Here is a 19,592-nt window from a genome sequence, read left to right as displayed (position 1 = left end):
CTGAGTGCTTTTCTGATGCACAGCAATCCTTTCCTGGAGTTATTTCCAGCCGTTTGTCATCCCTCTGCGCTTTAGTGTTTTTTGTTGTCATGTCTGTGTTTGTCCACCAGGTGTCTCCCTCAGCTCTGTGTGACAGTTGTCTTTCAGTCTCACTTTAATGTTTTCTGCAGGTTCAGTTGTGTTTAATCATTTTCTTGCATATGAAATCAAGTCAGACACACAGAGCTCGTGAACTTACTGCCAACAAACTAAAATCAGTGCAAAAGCACCAAGGAGGAAAACTGCTTCATTTATTCTCTCAGATTAGCTTCACATTGTCAGATCCTGGAATGAACACAAGCCTTTTTCCTTTTTTAAAAATAACCTGAGTTTGTTCACATTAAATACAATGAACTCCTCATTAATTATAATAATGAAAAGTAAACTTCCTGCAGTGTTTGCTGAGTCACAAACAGCAGACAAACAGATCAATGCAGATGAAATGACACATTCTTCACAAATGCACAAAGTGAGAAAAAAATCTTTGTGATCAATAAAGAACTACTGACTTCTCCGTGAAGTAGAAGAGAAACAACATAAAATTATTATTCAAAGAAATGAAGCTCTTGTTTTTTTATTCTACGAGTGCACTGACGTGACACTGTGATATTTTCAGTATACAGTTACATCCACACAAGACATTAGAGCTGCTGTTCTAACCTTCATTTGAATCCAAACGATTAATAGCACCAGCATCTCTCCCTTACCCAGTATCTACATGTCCATAAAGTGTGTTCTCGCCCTCATAGGGAGGCCGCAAAGAGACTAAAGCAGCCAGAAGTTGAACCTGGATTTTTTTAAATCCATAGTCAGATGATTGTCCATTGCGCCACAGGGAAGTGTTCTAGACAGACAGGTTTGAGCTGATTATGCACTCGTTCTGATAACATGTCACCCTACAACAAATAAACACTCCTAGTAGCAGCTACAACAGGCAGAAGACATTTGCTGTTGGATTTCTTGTGCCACAGACTTTGTAATTCACAATAAGTGACTTATTAAAACATTTTCCTCCTGAAAGTGAAACTCTGTCAAAAGAAGTTTGAAGGTAATCTTTATTTAGTTTATTCTGCATTTAGCAGACACAGCTGGATTTTTTTATATTAAAAAACAACAACAACAACAGCAAAGTCCAAGTACCATGCCTGAAAATCATTACACTGTGTGACTGTGAGACAATATATTCAAGTATATATAAAAACTAAAACCAGATGTTTGTCTGAGACTTAAAAACCTGAATGAACACACTCAGCTTTGGTTACTCTTGCTTTGATTAAAAAAGAAAAAGACGAGGCTTCAGTAGAACAATAACAGAACTCGATCCCTGGATAATAAACAAAGAACAAGTCTACACAACAGGAGCAGACTCCTGCAAAAGGCTGCTCCTCTGTGTCGGCTCTACCACCAGCACACTGCTATAACTCGCAGCTGTCCCCATATTCTCTAAGCATGAAACAGTTAATCAGTGTGAATTCTCCTGTGCCGTATTAACTGCATATTCCAGATGAAACTTTCCCCACAGATGCTACAACAATGGTGCTTCTCGCCTGTGTGAACTCTCGCGTGAGATTTTAGAGCTGATTTTTTACTGAATTCTTTTCCACAGGTGCTACAAGGATACGACTTCTCATCTGTGTGAATTCTCACGTGAGCTTTCAATGCTGATAGGTCAATAAACTTTTCCCCACAGCTGTTACACGAGTACGGACACTCGCCAGTGTGAATTCTCATGTGATCCTTTAACTGTATCTTCCGAATGAATCTCTTCTCACAGGTACCACAAAAATATGGCTTCTCACCTGTGTGAATTCTCCTGTGCCGTATTAACTGCATATTCCAGATGAAACTTTCCCCACAGATGCTACAACAATGGTGCTTCTCGCCTGTGTGAACTCTCACGTGAGATTTTAGAGCTGATTTTTTACTGAATTCTTTTCCACAGGTGCTACAAGGATACGACTTCTCACCTGTGTGAATTCTCATGTGATTTTTCAAGCGTGTCAGCTGACTGAATTTTTTGCCACATTTGCTACAAGGAAACCATTTCTCTCCTGTGTGGACTGTCAAATGTGCAGCCAGTAAGCATTTATACTGAAACGTTTTCCCACAAGTGTCACACTGTAGAGACTTTTCCCTTGCTTCAGTTTGACTCTCTGAAGCAGCAGTGTTGTCTGCTAAAGCATCAGCCTCCTGCTTCAGTCCAAGCTGCTCTCCCTCCTGACTGCTGCAGAGCTCCTCCTGTTCCTCTTTAATCTGTGGAGGCTCTGGGTCCTCCTGGTCCAGACTGGAGTTCCTCTCCTGGTTACAGACCTGCTGCTCATCCAGACCCTCCTCTTCCTCACCAACATGCTGCTGTTGGAGGTCTGAAGAGACAAATGCAGAAAAACAAGCTGTTGAGAAAACATTTGATCTGACCCCTCAGTAGTGATCAGATTTGATGAGGATTTAGCTGTTCCAATTCCATTCTCAAATCACTTAACGATTCAAATTTTTAATGGTTCTCTTATTGTTATTAGGTTCTCACTGGCTCCACTTTGAGAGTCCCGACTATCTCCAAGCAGCATATCAAAGGCATTACATACATGCAAATTAATTGCATGTGTGTGCATGTCGAAGGCATTTCATAACCGTTCTTTAAAGTAATGCAGTATGCTACTATGGGAGGGGTGTGGTCTCTGCCCCGCTGCAGTGGAAGGGTGGTGCAGTGAACTCTTGAGGCGGTGTCAGGGCAGCAGAGGGGACAGGTGTGTGTGCTGACTAATGACTCTCTCCATATATATAGTAACAGGTGAGACTGACAGGAGTGTGTGCAGTGCAGGAGCTGCGGAGGGAGCTGACTCCTGGCTCGAGAGTGCCTTGAACCAAAAACGCGAACTGCTAAACCAAGCAAAATAAAAGAAAACAACACGTCAAACACTGTGTGTGTCAGGTCATTGTTACAGTTATTTCCACCTGGAAGGAGTTATTCGTTACACTGTTCATTACATTACTTTTGGATTTATATAAACTTACAGGCTACAGCCCCACACACCAACACAAATCCCTATCCTCATGCAGGACACACGTGATCTTTCTCTTAGTATTTAGGTTAATTTCAGGTACAGTCAAAGATCAAAGCCAAATAATATATTTCATATAGATATCTGCAATCTAAACTATGGCATAAAAAATTATTTTGTCCTCTTGGAAGACTTTCTGATTTTAATCAAAGGACAGTTTTGTGCTGTTGAAAAGAGAACAAGATGTTTTGATGGTGTAGATTTTATTTAATAATAATAATACTTCAGTGTCCAACCTATCAAGCCTCTGTTCACTCTGAAAGTGTTTTTTCTCTTTATAATATTTATTATTGTACATTAATGAGACAAAAGTACTTCTTATCCAATTAATCCATTATTTGATAGAATAATCAATAGCTGCAGGCCTAATTCATTTTTATTACGACCATCACGGTTTACATACCTATTCTGTGTGACATTATATCAGGTTCACAGATGGTCTCCAGCAGTCCAAGCTGCTCTCCCTCCTGACTGCTGCAGAGTTCCTCCTGTTCCTCGTAAATCTGTGGAGGCTCTGGGTCCTCCTCTTCCTTACAGTTGTGTTGTTGTAGGGGGTCTTGAGGAACAAAGATTCAGATTTATCACCAATCAACCAAACACTGAAGAATCTGAGCTTGAACAGCACAGAGTTAAAAACATGTCCATACCTGTGATGTGTGAGTTTCTGTCGGGTTTCCGGCTGATATCCAGCAGTCTGTGCTGACGGTTGATCTCCTCCTCATACTGGACGATGGTTTTTTGAACCTCTGAGAAAATTTCCTCACAAACAGCAGTTAGTCTCTCCTTGATGAACTCTCTCAGATACTGAACTGAACTCATTGCTGCTTCAACTCAGGCTGAGCGGATCGATACAAGCATCGATAGAAGCGATACAGACGTTGGTATCAGATCCACACTGATGTGACGGGATCAATACTTTAGTTTGTGTCGCTCTTCCGACTTCAGTCCGCTTCGTTAAAAAGCAGCCATGTCTGCACACACCGCTCCACTCAAACAGCCACACTTGCCCCTCCACTTCCTTCCTTCTCCTTCTTCTGAGCTTGATGGCAGTTGGCAAACCAGCTTACAGGTGTATTGCTGCCACCTACTGGAGTGAAACGTGGACAGGGAAAAAATGACAGACGTCTGTGTCGGGCTCGTTTTGATGACCTTCGTGTTGACGTTCGGCCGTACCACGTGACTGATTCAGTAAACGCTTTGTGCGTTTGGTGTGTGGCTCTCTCTACAAAGGAGATTTAGGGCCACGTTGAGAAAAAAAACCCTCTGGCATTTCTTAAATTTGTGACTTTATTGCACGTTTGTTTTCAGTCTTTTTGAACTTCGTTTTTTGCGATGGAAGCGAGATGGGACAGCCCACCCACTCCGACCCCGAATGAGTTTGCACATACTAATACCTTTGTGCACTCTTTTGTAGGAGGGCTGGATTTCCCTGAGGCACACTCTGAAAATCAGGGTTCAAGATAAACCTATTTGTTTTACTTCAATCCAACTTTATTTATAGAGCACTTTAAAAACAACATGTTTGACCAAAGTACTTTCCAGTGAAAAACAGTGATAAAAGTTAGAAAACCAATTATTACACAGAAAAAGAAAATACAATAACAATAAAATAAATAAATAAAAAATAGTAAAAATGAATAAAATAAAATATACAATAAATAAAATGAACAAACTAAAGAAGATTAAAAGTGACCAAAAACTGAATGGTACTACTAATCAAATGCCTTGGAAAAAAGTTTTTCAAGTGATTTAACAATCTCAAGTGTTGGGGCCAGCCTAACATGGAGGGGCAAGTTATTCCTTAATTTTGGGGCCACAACAGCAAAAGTTCAGTCCACCCAGTGTTTCAGTCTCAACTTGAATGAACTCAGCAGTGACTCCATAACACACAAGACCAAGTCCAGCATAGAGCGGCTGAGTGAATGTGGTCTGGACTCTGTGGAGGAGAGTCATGGTTTCAGAGACGCTGTAGAAAGACAGAATACCTGCTCTGTGATCCAGGTACACTCCTACTCTGGAGGACCGAGGACCTGAGAGGACAGTTTGGACTTTGTTGTAGTAAAATATATAACTGTCTGTGTCACAACGTAATGCCCAAGATTTCTCATTTAGTCCAAATCCACAGTGATATAAACCTCCTGTTCTGCTGAAATTCTTGTATGCGACCGCTACATAAACTGCTCCTCCTGTGCACTCCACCTCCCAGTAACAACGTCCAGTCAGACTCTCTTTGCTCAGCACTTGTTCATATTCAGTGAATCTCTCTGGATGACAAGAGTAAAACTGTCCGCCTTCTTTTAATGTTGCTTTTCGGTTCCCTTCAGATAGTACGAGCTCTTTATGTGCTGTGTTTGGATCCAGTGTAATTTTATGCAAATATCTTAAGAATCCAGCTCTGGTCTCTGGCTCTGCTGCTGAGTGTAAAACATCATTCTTCCTTTCTGCTGCAGCTTGGACTGTTTCATGGCATTTATGTTCATCCATTATGCAGACCTAACAGATACTCTGTTGATCAGTAAAAAAAGAAAATCTTCATCACCTTATCATGACGAGAGCCCGAGTTCTCCTGGAATTCAGAGATCCATAGTGAGATGTTCTTTGTTGTCCTCTTTGCAGCAGTAAATATGCTGGTTTCTCTTTCTCCACAGAAAATCAAAGTGTGTTTCAGCTTCAGATTCTGAGTTTTGAGATTACACCAGTCCTTCAGCTGGTAAATATGTCAGAGCAAAGGAAACAGAAAATTTGCTGTCAGTGGTCAGCTGTTGAACAAAAAAAAAAAATCAAGCCAGATGTTACAAGCATTTTTTTAAGCATGCAAAGAAAAAAAACTCCACAGGAGATGAAACATTAATATGGAGAATAGTTCACTGAAAGAAACTTTCAATACACCAAGAAAACTAAAAAAGACAAAACAGACAAAAAGGAGGAGATCAAGCTGTAGAGACACAGACCAGAGCACAACCGAAAGTGAACTTCCTTACATCAAGGGCTCTCAGTTTTATAGAGTGGTTCACTCACCCACTCTTTATGTCAAATCCCCCTCATGATCTCATCAGAAAAACAGGGACTTTCGTGCCCTCTGATTACCACCATTACTCTGAGCCATAAGACTTGATTATCTCACTCCCTTGCAAAAACATCTCCCATTAACAGAGCACAGTCCATCTTCCATTATGTTCAGAGTGAAAATGTGGGAATAAAAAGCTTTAATGAAGTCCCATAAATAAAACAAACAGACATTATATATTGATCACTCATGCTCATATAGACTATATGTTGTGAGATGCGATCCTTCTCAAAGACGTGACGCATGAAATGAGAACAACAATAAATTGTCATCCAGTGTTCGATCAAGTTTACTGAGAGTTCAAACTGAAGGGGACTTTACAGTGCTTTCATTGGTATATCATCAGTAATAAACACAATGGTTTTACGCTCCACACATCATATTTCAAAATGGAAAGGGTTAAAGGTCAGAATGGTTATATTGATGAAATACAGAGAGCTGGAGAGAACGGAGTGACTATCAGTCTGGTTTCCTGTGAAGAAAAACAGGAAAACAGATCACAAAGTTTTTATAGGTTTCATTCAGAATTAATAAGCCAAGACTGTAAAAGAAGAAAAAATCTGTGTAAAAGTGAATAATTTTTCATAGTAGTTATCTTTTCTTCTGTACACATTTCTCAACTACTGCATTGCACTTGCACTGGTGAAAAAGTTCAAGGGTGACCATTACACCGACAGGCTTCATTTGGCTTGGGTTTCATCTGGAGAAGCTTTCTTTACCTTCTGTGGTAAATATTAATACTTTAGCTCAGTATCATTTTATATACAGACGACTATTATTGGAGTATCTTGTGTCTGCTGCATCCAGATAAATCAGGAATATTTAACAGACTCGTTTTGAAATACTAGTGATTTACGTGACTTAAGCTTTACATTTTAGTAAATATAAATTTTATTTCTGGCTATGTTACCACCAGTTTTTGGACTCAGGTGGCCTGACAAGCACCAGTATTTATTAGCCACAGACAGGTGCCGCGAGAGCTGAGGCTCGGGTGTGAAATTTATGGTTTTCAGGGTTTTTATAGTTGTTGTTTTTAACGTGTTTATCATTAACTCTGTTTCCCTGGGTCTTTTCCTGTGTGTTATGAATAAATCTTCAATTTTCTGGTAGCGGTACTGGTTTTATTTTGTTGTATTGATCCGTGAAAATATTGTCGGACATAAACTGGTCTGGGACCGCTGAGTTAAATTAATTCTGCACCCAGTATGTTTACCATTATGTGCATGCTGTAGTACATAGAACGGTTTAGTAAATATTTGCAGACAGTCTTTGTGTAACCGTGTTCATTACATTGCAGCGTAATATGTTTGTATTGAGGATTTAGCAGAACATTGAGCACATAACTGTGTGCCTTTTATTCCATCAATATCCTTAGATCTGAATTATTTATTAGTTATCTGAAATGTGCATTATGAGCTTTCACCAAATGAAGCACTCTAAACACTGCGCTGGAAAAGTCCCTTACTTCACTCACTGAAAAAGGATGAAGATATAAGCAATGATGACTCAGGAAATGAAGGAAGCCCCTGATTTTCTACAAAAATAAGCTAACTCAATCAGAACATTAAAGTTGTTTTTTTTCAATAAACAGCTTGTAAAACACAGAATGCCATTAAGTGCTTATATTTAGTCTTGATGTATACTTAGTGGCACTTTAAGCACAGTCATGCAGCTCTACATCGGCACAAAGTCTCACTCTGTTTTATCCTGCTGGCTTTTTAGAAATCTGCTTAAACGAATGCTGTGATGATGATAATAATAATAATCCAGCTCAGACTAATCAATATTAAACTTTGTTTTATTCAATGCATTTCTTCTGTAACTGAAAAATAAAAACAGATAAAACATAATAGCATGTCTTCAGTCTGAAAAAGGTGAGTCAAAGGAAAAGAACGTCCTCAAATTCATCCAGGCTGCTGGAATTTGTAAATTTCCCCCTCAGGGTAACTCTCCTCCTCATATCTGGTTGTCAAGTCTTTGCCTCGGTGTCATGCTATTTCTTTTCATATTGTTCAAGACCTTTGGATTCTGGAGTTAATTTTCTATTGATTTCATACTTTAAAAATAAATAAATAAATAAATATATATATATATATATATATACATATATACACACACATACATATTGTAGCGAACCCCCCCGAATGAAGGATGACACTTTACTGATGACATTTTGAAGGTTTAATGGCAGTAAACCATCAATCTCACCATAAGAGCTGGGGATGTATACATAGAAACAGCGTGTAAGCAAAAATAATCCACACTCTTACAATCGTAAACCTTATAACACTTCCCCTGCCAGTGGCGGACTCCCTCAGACATCGGTGCGTTGGTGGTTCTTTGTGTCTGGGGATGGGCGTCCAGGTACACACCGGCTCACCCCTTGGCGGCCGCTTATCGGGGCCTGGAGCCTGGGGCTCGGTCACTCAGGCACGGCTGGCTGCCGGCGGAGCTCACGGGCGCGTCACTGCAACTCCCCCTGGCTTCTGCTCCGCGGCTGCTGAGTGAGCCCTCATCTGGGACTCTCCTCAGCTCTTTCTGGGACAGTGGCGCGGCTGCCCCTCTGTTGGTCTTCCTTGGTCTCTTGTGTTCTGGGGGCCTCTGGATGTCTGGAGTTTTGATCTCCTCCATACCTGCTTCATGCCATGGAGGGCGGGGCTGTGGCCCCCCCACACCCTCTAGCAGATCATTACATGAAGGAACCTTTAAAAAAACAAAAACAAGCGCGTCCATGCTCACAGGTGTACACACGGGTGATCACACCCACAAACTACACCCTTTTTGGCTCCTACCTCAAAGCACACTGTGTTCTGTTGATCTTATGTGCTGCACAATAATGTTTAATATTTAGTATTTACTGTCATATTCCCATATATCATTGTGATGTTGTTTATTCTATTACTCTTGTTCTCTTCTGCTTGTTTTCTTTTTTCTTTCTCAGCAGGTGATCCAGGTGATCGATATATGCATTTTTTTTCTTTTTTTCTCTGCCCATTCTGTTGGTTTTTGTCTTTTGCCCTTCTCCCCCGTCCCTCTTCTCAGCTGTTTCTCTTTCCCTCTTTCTTTCTCCCCTTCTTTCCTCCAGTCAAGTCTGTCCCATATTCAGTAAGTGAAAATAAAATAAACAATAAAAGGTGAATCAAATGGACCATTATGGCAAGGCTGGGATGGTCAATTTGGTAAAGTAAATCCGTTGGGCATCTTTCTTTGCCTTTAGACAACAATTCTGATGGCAAAAGAGCCAAACGGGACGGGCAAAAAAAAAAAAAATAAAAAATTTCCTAAATTGCAAAATAAAATTATGTTCATCCACACATACATAACCAAAGAGGGGCAAATTACAAATTACTACTACCAGACCTCATAAATAGTCACATAGTCGACTCTTTCTACAGAGGTTACCTTAACATCTTTGCACATCTGTAATTTCAACCATTGGTATCCCAAAAGCACCAAAGGAGTTGAGGACTCTGTCGTAAGGGTTTCAGCAGAGGCAGTAAGCGTCATTACTTAAAAATGACATAAGGATGAAACTCAGTGGGAAGCCGAGATGACAGCGAGAAGCATGTTTATGCAAAGTTTCTAGTCTGTCCCATGGACTGATATATAAGGAGACTCAACATTTTGTTCTATATAACAGAGGGCATAAGAAAATGATACACCCAATAATTTTCTCTTGTTACTATACTGGATGTTTTATGTGTCATTAGGCCAATTATAAATAAAGGATATGCATTGACAGAATATGTTGCAGCTCTAAAACCATGGGTCCACTTTATTTCACCTTTTTCTGAATATCTTCAGCTCATGAAACGGCTGTTATGAGTTTCCATCACTAGTGGATGATCTTCCAGTACTTGATGGATTGGTTTAAAAGTTCAGTTTGAATTTATGATCACTTTGATGATCTACTGACTTTCCCCCCTATAGTCTGAGTAAATTTTCAACAACTACCAGATAGATTGCCATGGATAAGTGACAAGAGTGCCTATCAAAATCTGTGACCAATTAGCCTCAGCATTACTCTTTGCTTGTGATAAATGTGCTGGTGGCACATAGAAAAAATGACAACCGTGGTATTAGTTATAACTACATGACTTAACATCATCATTGATGTTAACGTTTAGCTTGTGTAGCTGGTCTAAAGTTCCTGACAGAGCTACACTTTTTTATTAAAATATTCTTGGCCGAGCACAATTAGGAAATACGGAATGAATGAATGCTCTTCTAAACTCTTGTTTTTTTTTTTTTTTAAACAAACTGTATTTAAGAGCTGAGTCAATTAAACACTGGAAAATTTCCCATGGGATTTGAGGGTGGGTGCGGGACCTCAGTATGGCCCTGTGGAGCAGACCTTTTGATGTACATCCTTCTCCTTAAAAAGAGAAAATACAAAAAAGAGAAAAAAATAAAAATAAAAAAATAACATGAAGTTCGTTTCAACGTAACATTTAACAAATGTAGCGACAGTCACAAAAACATCTAAACGTGTCCTTATTTATATCATAACCATACCTTGTGCCTCTATCAAGGGGGCTGCTAATGACAAAAGAAATCTCCATAGGCTCCGTTAAGCCATCACATTTCAAAACTCCCGCAACTGCTGCTGAAAACTGCGCCAAAACAGTTTTACAGGAAATCGTCCCATCAAAATAAAAGCTTCTACACCCGAACAGGAAGTTGGTAGTAGAAAACAGCAATGAGTGCCAAAATAAGGTGCAAGGAAAGGCATTCAGGGTTATTTACATATATATATAATTTTGGCACCAGGAATCTGAAATTGAGTATTTTTCTGTACCACATAATGACATAAAATCTAATAAAATACAAATAATGACTGATTTGATGAGCAAAAAGCAATGAGAAAACTCAGAAAAAAATTTGTTACTGCAGCTACAACTCGTGCATCTTGTTAAAGGATGGAAAGGCAAACAGAAACGTATTTATCTGAAATCCAGAGCAGGGAAAGCATTTTCTAGAGATACCACAGAAAAAAAATACTCAAAAGAAGTTTTGATGAAATATTTATTTAAACTTTGAGAAAGGATAATTAACTCCAATAAACAATAAAATAAAAGAACAGGAGCATACTGAACTAGAACCTTCATGAAATGTAAGAATGTCAGGTTTTCCCTGAAACAATTTTAACAGTGCTTCCTGGTGGGCCATGATGGTACTGCATGTGGGCTGCAGTAATAACAACAGAAATTCAGCTTTACATTATTTAGGAGCAGGTCAAGTTGCATATTTATAAAAATACATTTATTCAAATAAAAAGTGAATTACAACCAACATAGAACATGATTAGTTTACTCAGAACGTACTGCTCTTTTACTGACGCTTGTGTCCCAGTGGCAGCTGAGTCACACTTTAGCCTTAATGCTAAGTATGAATGGGCAGCATTATCAATTTATAACCAACAACCTTTGTTGCTTCTGTTTTACGAATAAAAGTCTCAACAAATAAATCACTCTTGTGTTTTGATTGATAAAGAATTACAATGTTTCTGGGTTGTTGTTTTTTTTTAAGTGAGCTTCTCTCTTCACTTCGAGAATGGCTTTTCACTCAGGTGTCGCAGTAATTTGACTTCTGGTCAGTGTGAGCTCTACCACCAACACGCTGCTATGACTCACAGCTGTCCTACATGAAACCTTAACCAGTGTGAATTTTCATGTGTTTCTTTAATTGTATCATCTGAATGAATCTTTTCCCACAGATGCTACAACAATGCGGTTTCTCACCTGTGTGAATTCTCACATGTCGCTCCATACCCGACTTCTCTCTGAATTTTTTACCACAAATAGCACAAGAATACGGTTTCTCCCCCGTGTGAATTCTTACATGACGTTCCAAATCGGATTTCTGACCAAATCTTTTCCCACAAACGGTACAAGAATACAGCTTCTCACCTGTGTGAACTCTCAGATGTGTAATCAGATGGGATCTATAGGGAAACATTTTTCCACAGGTGTTGCATTGCACAGAATTTTTCCTTGTATGAGTTTTACTCTGACTGTCTGACACAAGAGTGTCGTCTAGACTTTTACCATGATCTGTTCTCTTCTCCAGCTCTGCTTCAGGAGAGCTGAGAGGAAGGTACTGCTCACTGTTTGGTTCTGGTTCACTGTGGTCACTTTGCTCATAAGTTAGAGTCACCATGAAGGTATCAGCCTCCTGCTTCAGTCCAAGCTGCTCTCCCTCCTGACTGCTGCACAGTTCCTCCTGTTCCTCTTTAATCTGTGGAGGCTCTGGGTCCTCCTGTTCCTCTTTAATCTGGAAAAAGATTAAACTGGAGTTCATCTCCTGGTTACAGACCTGCTGCTCATCCACACTCTCATTTTCCACACAGTCGTGTAGTTGTGGGAGGTCTTCAGGAACTAAAACAAACAGAAAAAAAACAAACAAACAAGGTCACTCATGTAATTATACAAAAACTACAAAGCTCAGCATAACTGGTGCCACAGTAAGGTCCCAGTCATGCTCAAGAAATATATGAATGTATAATATTTTCATCACACGAGGCACCCCGGTGGCACCCTCAGATGCTAGGGGGGTGGGGGATTTACAGGTACTGATGAGCAGAAAATATATACATATTTTCAATGCTTAAAATTAAAAGTTTCAGGGCTCAAATGTGTAAATGTCACATCAGAAATAAAGAGCACATAGCTTATATATATTAGTATATAAATATATAAATTTGTGAATATACAAGCTTAATAGGGTTCTGCTGACACTGCTCTTGTCATATTTGCAGCATTTATGTTGGGTTTTGGTGTCAGGAAGCAGAAAGACTGTCTGAACAGGGAAAGTTAATAACCACCGTCACAATAGAGCTCAACAGTGAAGCTCAAAGTGAAAATCGCATTCAGGGATTTTGATTATGAGCATAATGTTGTGACCATATAAGTAGACTTGCTAAAGGCTACGACACTGTGAAACGATGGTATGTGCTACGTGATATCAAGCATGTTTGAACAAAAAAGCCTTTGTGGAAAAGAACAAAGCTACCTACGATCGCAAACTGAAACAGTGATGTCTCGATTGGTAAAATTTACAGTTACCACATTTTGTTAATGTCAAAGCTCCTCACTGTGAACAAAAACGTCAAAGTAAACTGCAGGTTGACTGCCATGAAAACGTTTCTAACAACCCTTATCAGAAACTTAAACATGAACCTGTTAAAGAAGGTAACAAGGTTGCTGAAAGTGGCTGAAGCTAAAATAGCCAGAGCCAGTCACAAGCCAGTAGCCTCAGTATGAGCAAAGGATCAAAGCAGTTAAGGAGGAAAGTTAAGGAGATTATGAAAAAAATTACCCAAATTTTTTCTTATATTTGCTGAAGTCAGGGTTATACGGTGAGGTGCTGATGCAATGACCTGAGCACCCCCCAATTGCTCATCTTAACCTAAAGGAGGTGGAACACTTAACTGTTTCTACCCTACCAAACCTCTTATTAGAATGTTCCTGATTCCTGAAAGTTCTCTAAGGACATATCTGATAAACATTTTAAATTCCTAAATACAGCTTAGACATTTATTCAGCTGTGTGAAAACCAAGGAGGAACCCACCCAAGGGAAGTTTTATTTTAACTAATCTAATCTAATAACTTTAATCTCAGCCAAACCGATTTACTCACGAACAAATAAAACTGAAAAAAGCCAAACAATAACATTTTTAGGTTATCTAAGTGACATATATATCATGATTAACCTGGGTAGTGAAATGATGTGCCGTGAATTTGCTATTCTCGCCGGCTCTATTGACCATCAAGCTCCCGGCTAACTATCGAGCTGGTGGATAACAGACGTCTCTGAAAACGTCGGAGCACTTCTGCAAATATGTGATATCTTGATAAACCAAGCAGATATTTGAAGTTTACACAGCAACAATCACAGCTGAAAATATGTTAAAAGTTTATTTGTGACCCAAAAAGAGCATTAAGAGAAATATTAAAACTTGGCTGGGCTGCGCTATGAATTCTGGGATATGGTGGGCCACGAAGGACACACCCGTACCATCCTTCAAATTCGGGGAAAAGGAGGACGCATTTGTCGGCTGCATTCGGAACAGTCTACAAATTTGGACAGCCTTTGTCGCGTCACTGTGACGTAAATGGCCTACAATTGCGGCCTCAGAAGGATGCAGCCCATGAATTTGGACACTCCATATGTATCTCCCATTATTTCTTTCTCCTTCTGTTCTTCACATGCCTCCTCCACCACTGGTCTCTTTTGTCTCTCATCTACACCTCAAACCTCATCGCCTGAACTTTAGTCAAGGGTATAACACACACAAAGGTGCATGAACATGCTTATTTATTTATGATATTGTTGCAATTAGGAATTTTCAACATGCAACTTTCCCTCCAATAAACAGTTTAATTACATTCTCACATCACAGAGAGTTCAATCACCAAGTGTCCAAGTGTTCCCTGACTCATTTACTCCTTTTACAAAGTTTTATAATCTCCTCCAAAGTAAATAGTTGGAAATGTCCACAATCAGCATTATGAGGTAAACAGTGACCTGATAGCCTAAACTCGATAAACTACATAAATGCCAGACACAGTGTTTGAGTTGACTGGGGAGGTAAAAACTATCACCTATGAGTTTTTTAAGTGTTTGCATTATTTAAATATATTAAAATATAGTGTGAACAAAAACATTTGTATACACAATCAATAGCAGAAACATGCTCCCTGGAACCAGACCTGGGTAGGGAGTAGGGCTGGGCCATATTATACCGTTCACAGTAATACCGGTATAATGTTATGCAACAATAAGAAAATAAAATATTGCGATAGAATATGGGTAAAACACGCATGTGGAGCGCCTTTGACTTCATACGCACATGGCCGGAAAAGCATGGCGGCAAGGGAAGATGAGAAGGGGGAAAGTGGATCGTTGAGTGAAATGGATGAATTGGTTTGTAAAAATGGTGCAACTTCAGTGGTGTGGAACTAGTTTGGTGTTTGTCTATCAGATAGCCACCAAAGCACAATTTTTTGGTAGAACATGCAAAAAGGCCATTGTTATTACCATATTTATGGGACTATAAGGTGCTCGTAAAAGCCTTAAATTTTCTCAAAAATCGACAGTGCACCTTATAATCCAGTGTGCAGTGAGCTTTAATGCACACAAAAAAACAGCTGCTTGTTTAAGTGAAAATAAATTGATGGGTTTTTTTGCGCTAGTAAAGTTGTGAAGTTGTATTCTGTATTTTGTCTCGCATCAATTATATTGTCAGTTATATCGTTATTGCAAATTTTCAAATATATATCGTGATAAAGGGGTGGCAAATTCCAGGCCTCGAGGGCCGGTGTCCTGCAGGTTTTAGATGTGTCCTTCATCCATCACAGCTGATTTAAACGGCTAAACTACCTCTCCAATATTTCTTGAAGTTCTCCAGAAGCCCAGTAATGAACTAATCATTTGATTCAGGTGTGTTGACCCAGGGTGTTATCTAAAACCTGCAGGACATCAGCTCTCGAGGCCTGGAGTTTGCCACCCCTGCCATACCCTAGCTAGTTAGAGCCCGAAGAAGATAGATGGGCTCACTCCTGTAGTCCCATCTCCTAGGGCAGGGGTGTCAAACTCCAGTTCTGGAGGGCCAGCATCCTGCTTGTTTTTGAGATATCCTGGCCCTACCTGCTGCCAATTACCTGGATCAGGTGTGCTTTGCCATTAAGAAGCTTCAAGGGGCGATCGTGGCTCAAGAGTTGGGAGTTCGCCTTGTAATCGGAAGGTTGCTGGTTCGAGCCCCAGCTTGGACAGTCTCGGTCGTTGTGTCCTTGGGCAAGACACTTCACCCGTTGCCTACTGGTGGTCAGAGGGCCCGGTGGTGCCAGTGTCCAGCAGCCTCGCCTCTGTCAGTGCACCCCAGGGTGGCTGTGGCTACAATGTAGCTTGCCATCACCAGTGTGTGAATGTGTGTGTGAATGGGTGGATGACTGGTTGTGTAAAGCGCTTTTCTAAGGACTAGAAAAGCGCTATACAAATACAAATACAGGCCATTTACCAGTTAGTAGGAAAACAAGCAGGACAGCAGCCCTCGAGGCCTGGAGTTTGACACCTTTGGCCTATGAGTTAGAGGCGGTGGTCTGACACACAATCCTCAGCTATCAAGTGGTGAAGGAGCCTGAGCTAGTGAATGAAGCTGAAAGATACCAAAAGCAAAAGGGTCTAGACTGACCAGACCCCTCGTTAGAGATAAGGTAAGAAGCTGATAGTAGAGTCAATACTGCCCCACATTGAAATTGCCAGTTGAGGAAGTTCAGGCACCTGAAAAGCTCTTAGGTGACTCCTGGGCTCCCAGAAAAGGTTTTTCAACCATGTCACCAGAAAAGATACCCAGGTTCAAGACATGCTGAAGAGATTATATCTCTCAGCTACGTTGTTAGCTGGGAAGAGGGAGGTACAGACTTCCTTGCTTAAGCTGCTGTCCTGCAACTCGGTCCTGGATAAGCAGAAGAAAATGGTTGTAGTTCAAGAGGTGGGAATGATTGACACTTAGCAGCAACCACGTTGACCAAAAGTTTATAAACGCACCACAGTGGAATGATTTTTTCCCAGTAGGCTGGTATGTAAATTATCTTTATTTCAGCATGCAGCATACCTGTCATAGTAAGTTTAGAGCACTTGGTGCTGATAAGTGTCTTTAAATGGAGCTGCAATGCCTTTCAGTGGTTTCACTGAATTTGCCAATACAACAAGTTGCAAACAGCCGTTCATACAAAATATGTCTGTGTTAATATAATCTACATGCAGTGTTACAAAAACAATGTCTTGATCAAAGGTAAATATATGTAATGAACCCTGGTGATCAGACTTGTAATTGTGTAATTCTGTAATGTAGTTCCCATGTAATGGTTTTCTTGATATGCCTCTGACCCGTTTGAATGGATGCCTTCACCTTCTGTAAGTTACACTGTGTTGGTCAGTCAGCTTGACAGGCAGGTACATAAAATTGCATAAAATAAGAAAATGTGCTTCCATCAGTTCACCAGCTGCTCACATGGATCCCAACAATAACACAACTCATTTAACAGAATCAACAGACAGATGCAATTTACAGGATGTTAAAGTGGTGATGTGCATACAATCAGCCTGACAATGTAAACACAACAAAAAAGATTCTCAGGGAAGCAGAATGGTTTCCATTTTCATCATGAATAACGTGATGATTTAATTGACAGACGGTTTGTCACTCAGGTGTGTCAGCGTGTAAACCAGTGCACTGACTATCTAAAATTGAGTGGGGGTGCAGTGATTGTTAGGGAAATGATTAATCATAGTTAGTCTTTTACTACAAACTAACTGCACATTTGACCTGACAGGCAGGTCAGTCTGTCTCTACAGTAACATCATGGCCTTTGGTCACATGTCTGCCTGCAGTGTTTCCACAAACATCTCTTCATGTTTGTGGAAACACTGAATTGGTCCTACATCTGCTCAGCCTTTGAAGTAAACTCAGGTCTGTTTGAATTTAGTCAGTAAGTATAAATAAATAAATAACAGCGAATAGTTTCTTAGTTCTAACTCACTAATCTACAGGCTGAGCTGGTGGCTATACTGGCCAACAACTGAAATCCTGTTATTTGATTATTAGCATTATATTTTTTAATCTTACTGACTATTTATGTCGTAGTGTTTACGTCTGAACACGGGTCTTTTTAAACTCCAATTTTCGTCCGGAGTTTTGTCGAAATGCTGACAAACAACAGTAAACCTGGAACACCCAGTTTAACATCTTCTAGTAAAGTCAGTCACACTGAAGAATCTGAGCTTGAACAGCACAGAGATAAAAACATGTCCATACCTGTGATGTGTGAGTTTCTGTCGGGTGTCCGGCTGATATCCAGCAGTCTGTGCTGACGGTTGATCTCCTCCTCATACTGGACGATGGTTTTTTGAACCTCTGAGAAGATTTCTTCACAAACAGCAGTTAGTCTCTCCTTGATGAACTCTCTCAGATACTGAGCTGAACTCATCGCTGCTTCCGCTGAGGCTGGACGGATCGATACAAGCATCGATGAAGCGATACAGACGTTGGGATCAGATCCACACTGACGTGACGGTTTGTGTCTCGCCTTTAATTTCGATCCGCTTCGTCAAACAGCAGCCATGTCTGTGCACCCCGCTCTTGGCTCCTCCCCTGCTCTGCAGTGGTTTGCTCCAGTCACGTGAGGAATGTTTTTTCTCCTGCAAAACTTTATTCATATCACAGAAAACAGGATAAACAGGTTCGTACGAATGTGCAACATGCTGAAAAACAGTTCCTTCAACTTGTTATTGATACAGTATGGATCACAGGTCCTCCTGCTGACTTTGGTAACATTATGAGGACACGTTTAGGTGCAGCATTAAAAACCTCAGTTGATACTTCTAGTTGTATGAATATTTTGTATTTGTCCACAAATTCTTTGTATGATAACAAAAACATTTCGATAAAGCAACTCTATCGTGATTCATTTATCAAAGCATATATGATAACAGTCTTATTTTTTACTTGAACACTATTCATTTACATAATTATGTTTGTTTTAATCCAAGGCTTAGATTGTTCTTTCTATTTTTCTCCTCTCTGTGTCAGTGGGATAACTGTACATGTACTCTTATCTCTGCGTGAGTGCAGCACAGCACACAGCAGCACAGACAGTATACAAGGAAAACAAACTGTGTGGCATTGTACAACAGAACAAGAATTGATAATCCAGTTTTGTTTTGTGACCTCTCTTCAGTGATGTGAAAGTAAAGATTGTGTTACTAAATTAAGCTAAGCTAAGATGCTGAAATTAACATTTCCTTAGTACCGAAATTAAACATGATTGAGCAACTAAGAATCATATTTCATCAGGGAGCTGTTTTGAACAAAAAAGATTTTGTTCAGTATTTTGAGGGTTTGGGCAACAAAGGATGTTCATGAACAGGTCGCAAGGAAAACTTTGTTTTTCTAAGTTGTTGCACTTTAAAGCATCAGACAGTTTCAGTTTCTAATCTGCAACATTAGTGCTGCTTTCTCCGGGAAGAAGAAGCTGGTGAGCTAAACAGCTGTGCCTCAGCGCGCAGGACAGCAGCACTGAGGCTAAAGACTGTGTATCCATGGAAAAATGGAGATATCACACTTGCAGCTTAGGAAGCAATTTTGCTGGCGGGGAAGCAGGTGGAGCTTTACGGCATCTCCAAGGAACCCCCAGAGCTAAATGATGAGCAGGGGAGGTTAAGCAGGAGAAACAGAGGTGAAGACAAGCAGACGACCCGATGAGGAATGAGGAGCGGGGGGGGGGTCATCAAATTCAATTTCCTTGTTTTCACGAAATCCAGACTCAATTTCACGGCAAGCACTTGAGAGCTCCAGATACCCCTGACTGGCATATGGCATGGTAGTAAATACATCATAGTGCAGGACCCACACATACAGGACCTT

At 40.2% G+C, this 19,592-nt stretch overlaps 1 protein-coding gene across 1 annotated transcript; it reads right to left on the bottom strand.

The window, feature by feature from the left end:
* Nucleotides 1-245: 245 nt before the first annotated feature.
* LOC309703125 (uncharacterized protein) lies at nt 246-18,306 on the bottom strand. The gene is made up of 5 exons (XM_082527835.1): nt 17,985-18,306; nt 11,823-12,542; nt 3,746-3,922; nt 3,502-3,654; nt 246-2,402 (listed from the first exon to the last, which is right to left on the bottom strand). The coding sequence occupies exons 1-5, from the start codon at nt 18,193-18,195 to the stop codon at nt 1,498-1,500; spliced, it is 2,166 nt and encodes a 721-aa protein (XP_082383961.1). The 5' UTR covers nt 18,196-18,306; the 3' UTR covers nt 246-1,497.
* Nucleotides 18,307-19,592: the final 1,286 nt, after the last annotated feature.

This window comes from Aulonocara stuartgranti (genome assembly GCF_965226115.1).
Source record: "Aulonocara stuartgranti genome assembly, chromosome: 3".
NCBI classification, from domain to species: Eukaryota; Metazoa; Chordata; class Actinopteri; order Cichliformes; family Cichlidae; genus Aulonocara; species Aulonocara stuartgranti.
The sequence above is the reverse complement of the archived record's forward strand: the minus strand, read 5'-3'. Positions and strand labels throughout refer to the sequence as shown.

Coding starts and splice junctions, on each gene's coding strand:
- LOC309703125 (XM_082527835.1), bottom strand. CDS start 18,195: ATGCTTGTATCGATCCGTCCAGCCTCAGCGGAAGCAGCGATGAGTTCA. Junction 3,655..3,745: donor CAGAAACTCACACATCACAG/GTATGGACATGT, acceptor TTGTTCCTCAAG/ACCCCCTACAACAACACAAC. Junction 2,403..3,501: donor TATAATGTCACACAGAATAG/GTATGTAAACCG, acceptor TTGTCTCTTCAG/ACCTCCAACAGCAGCATGTT.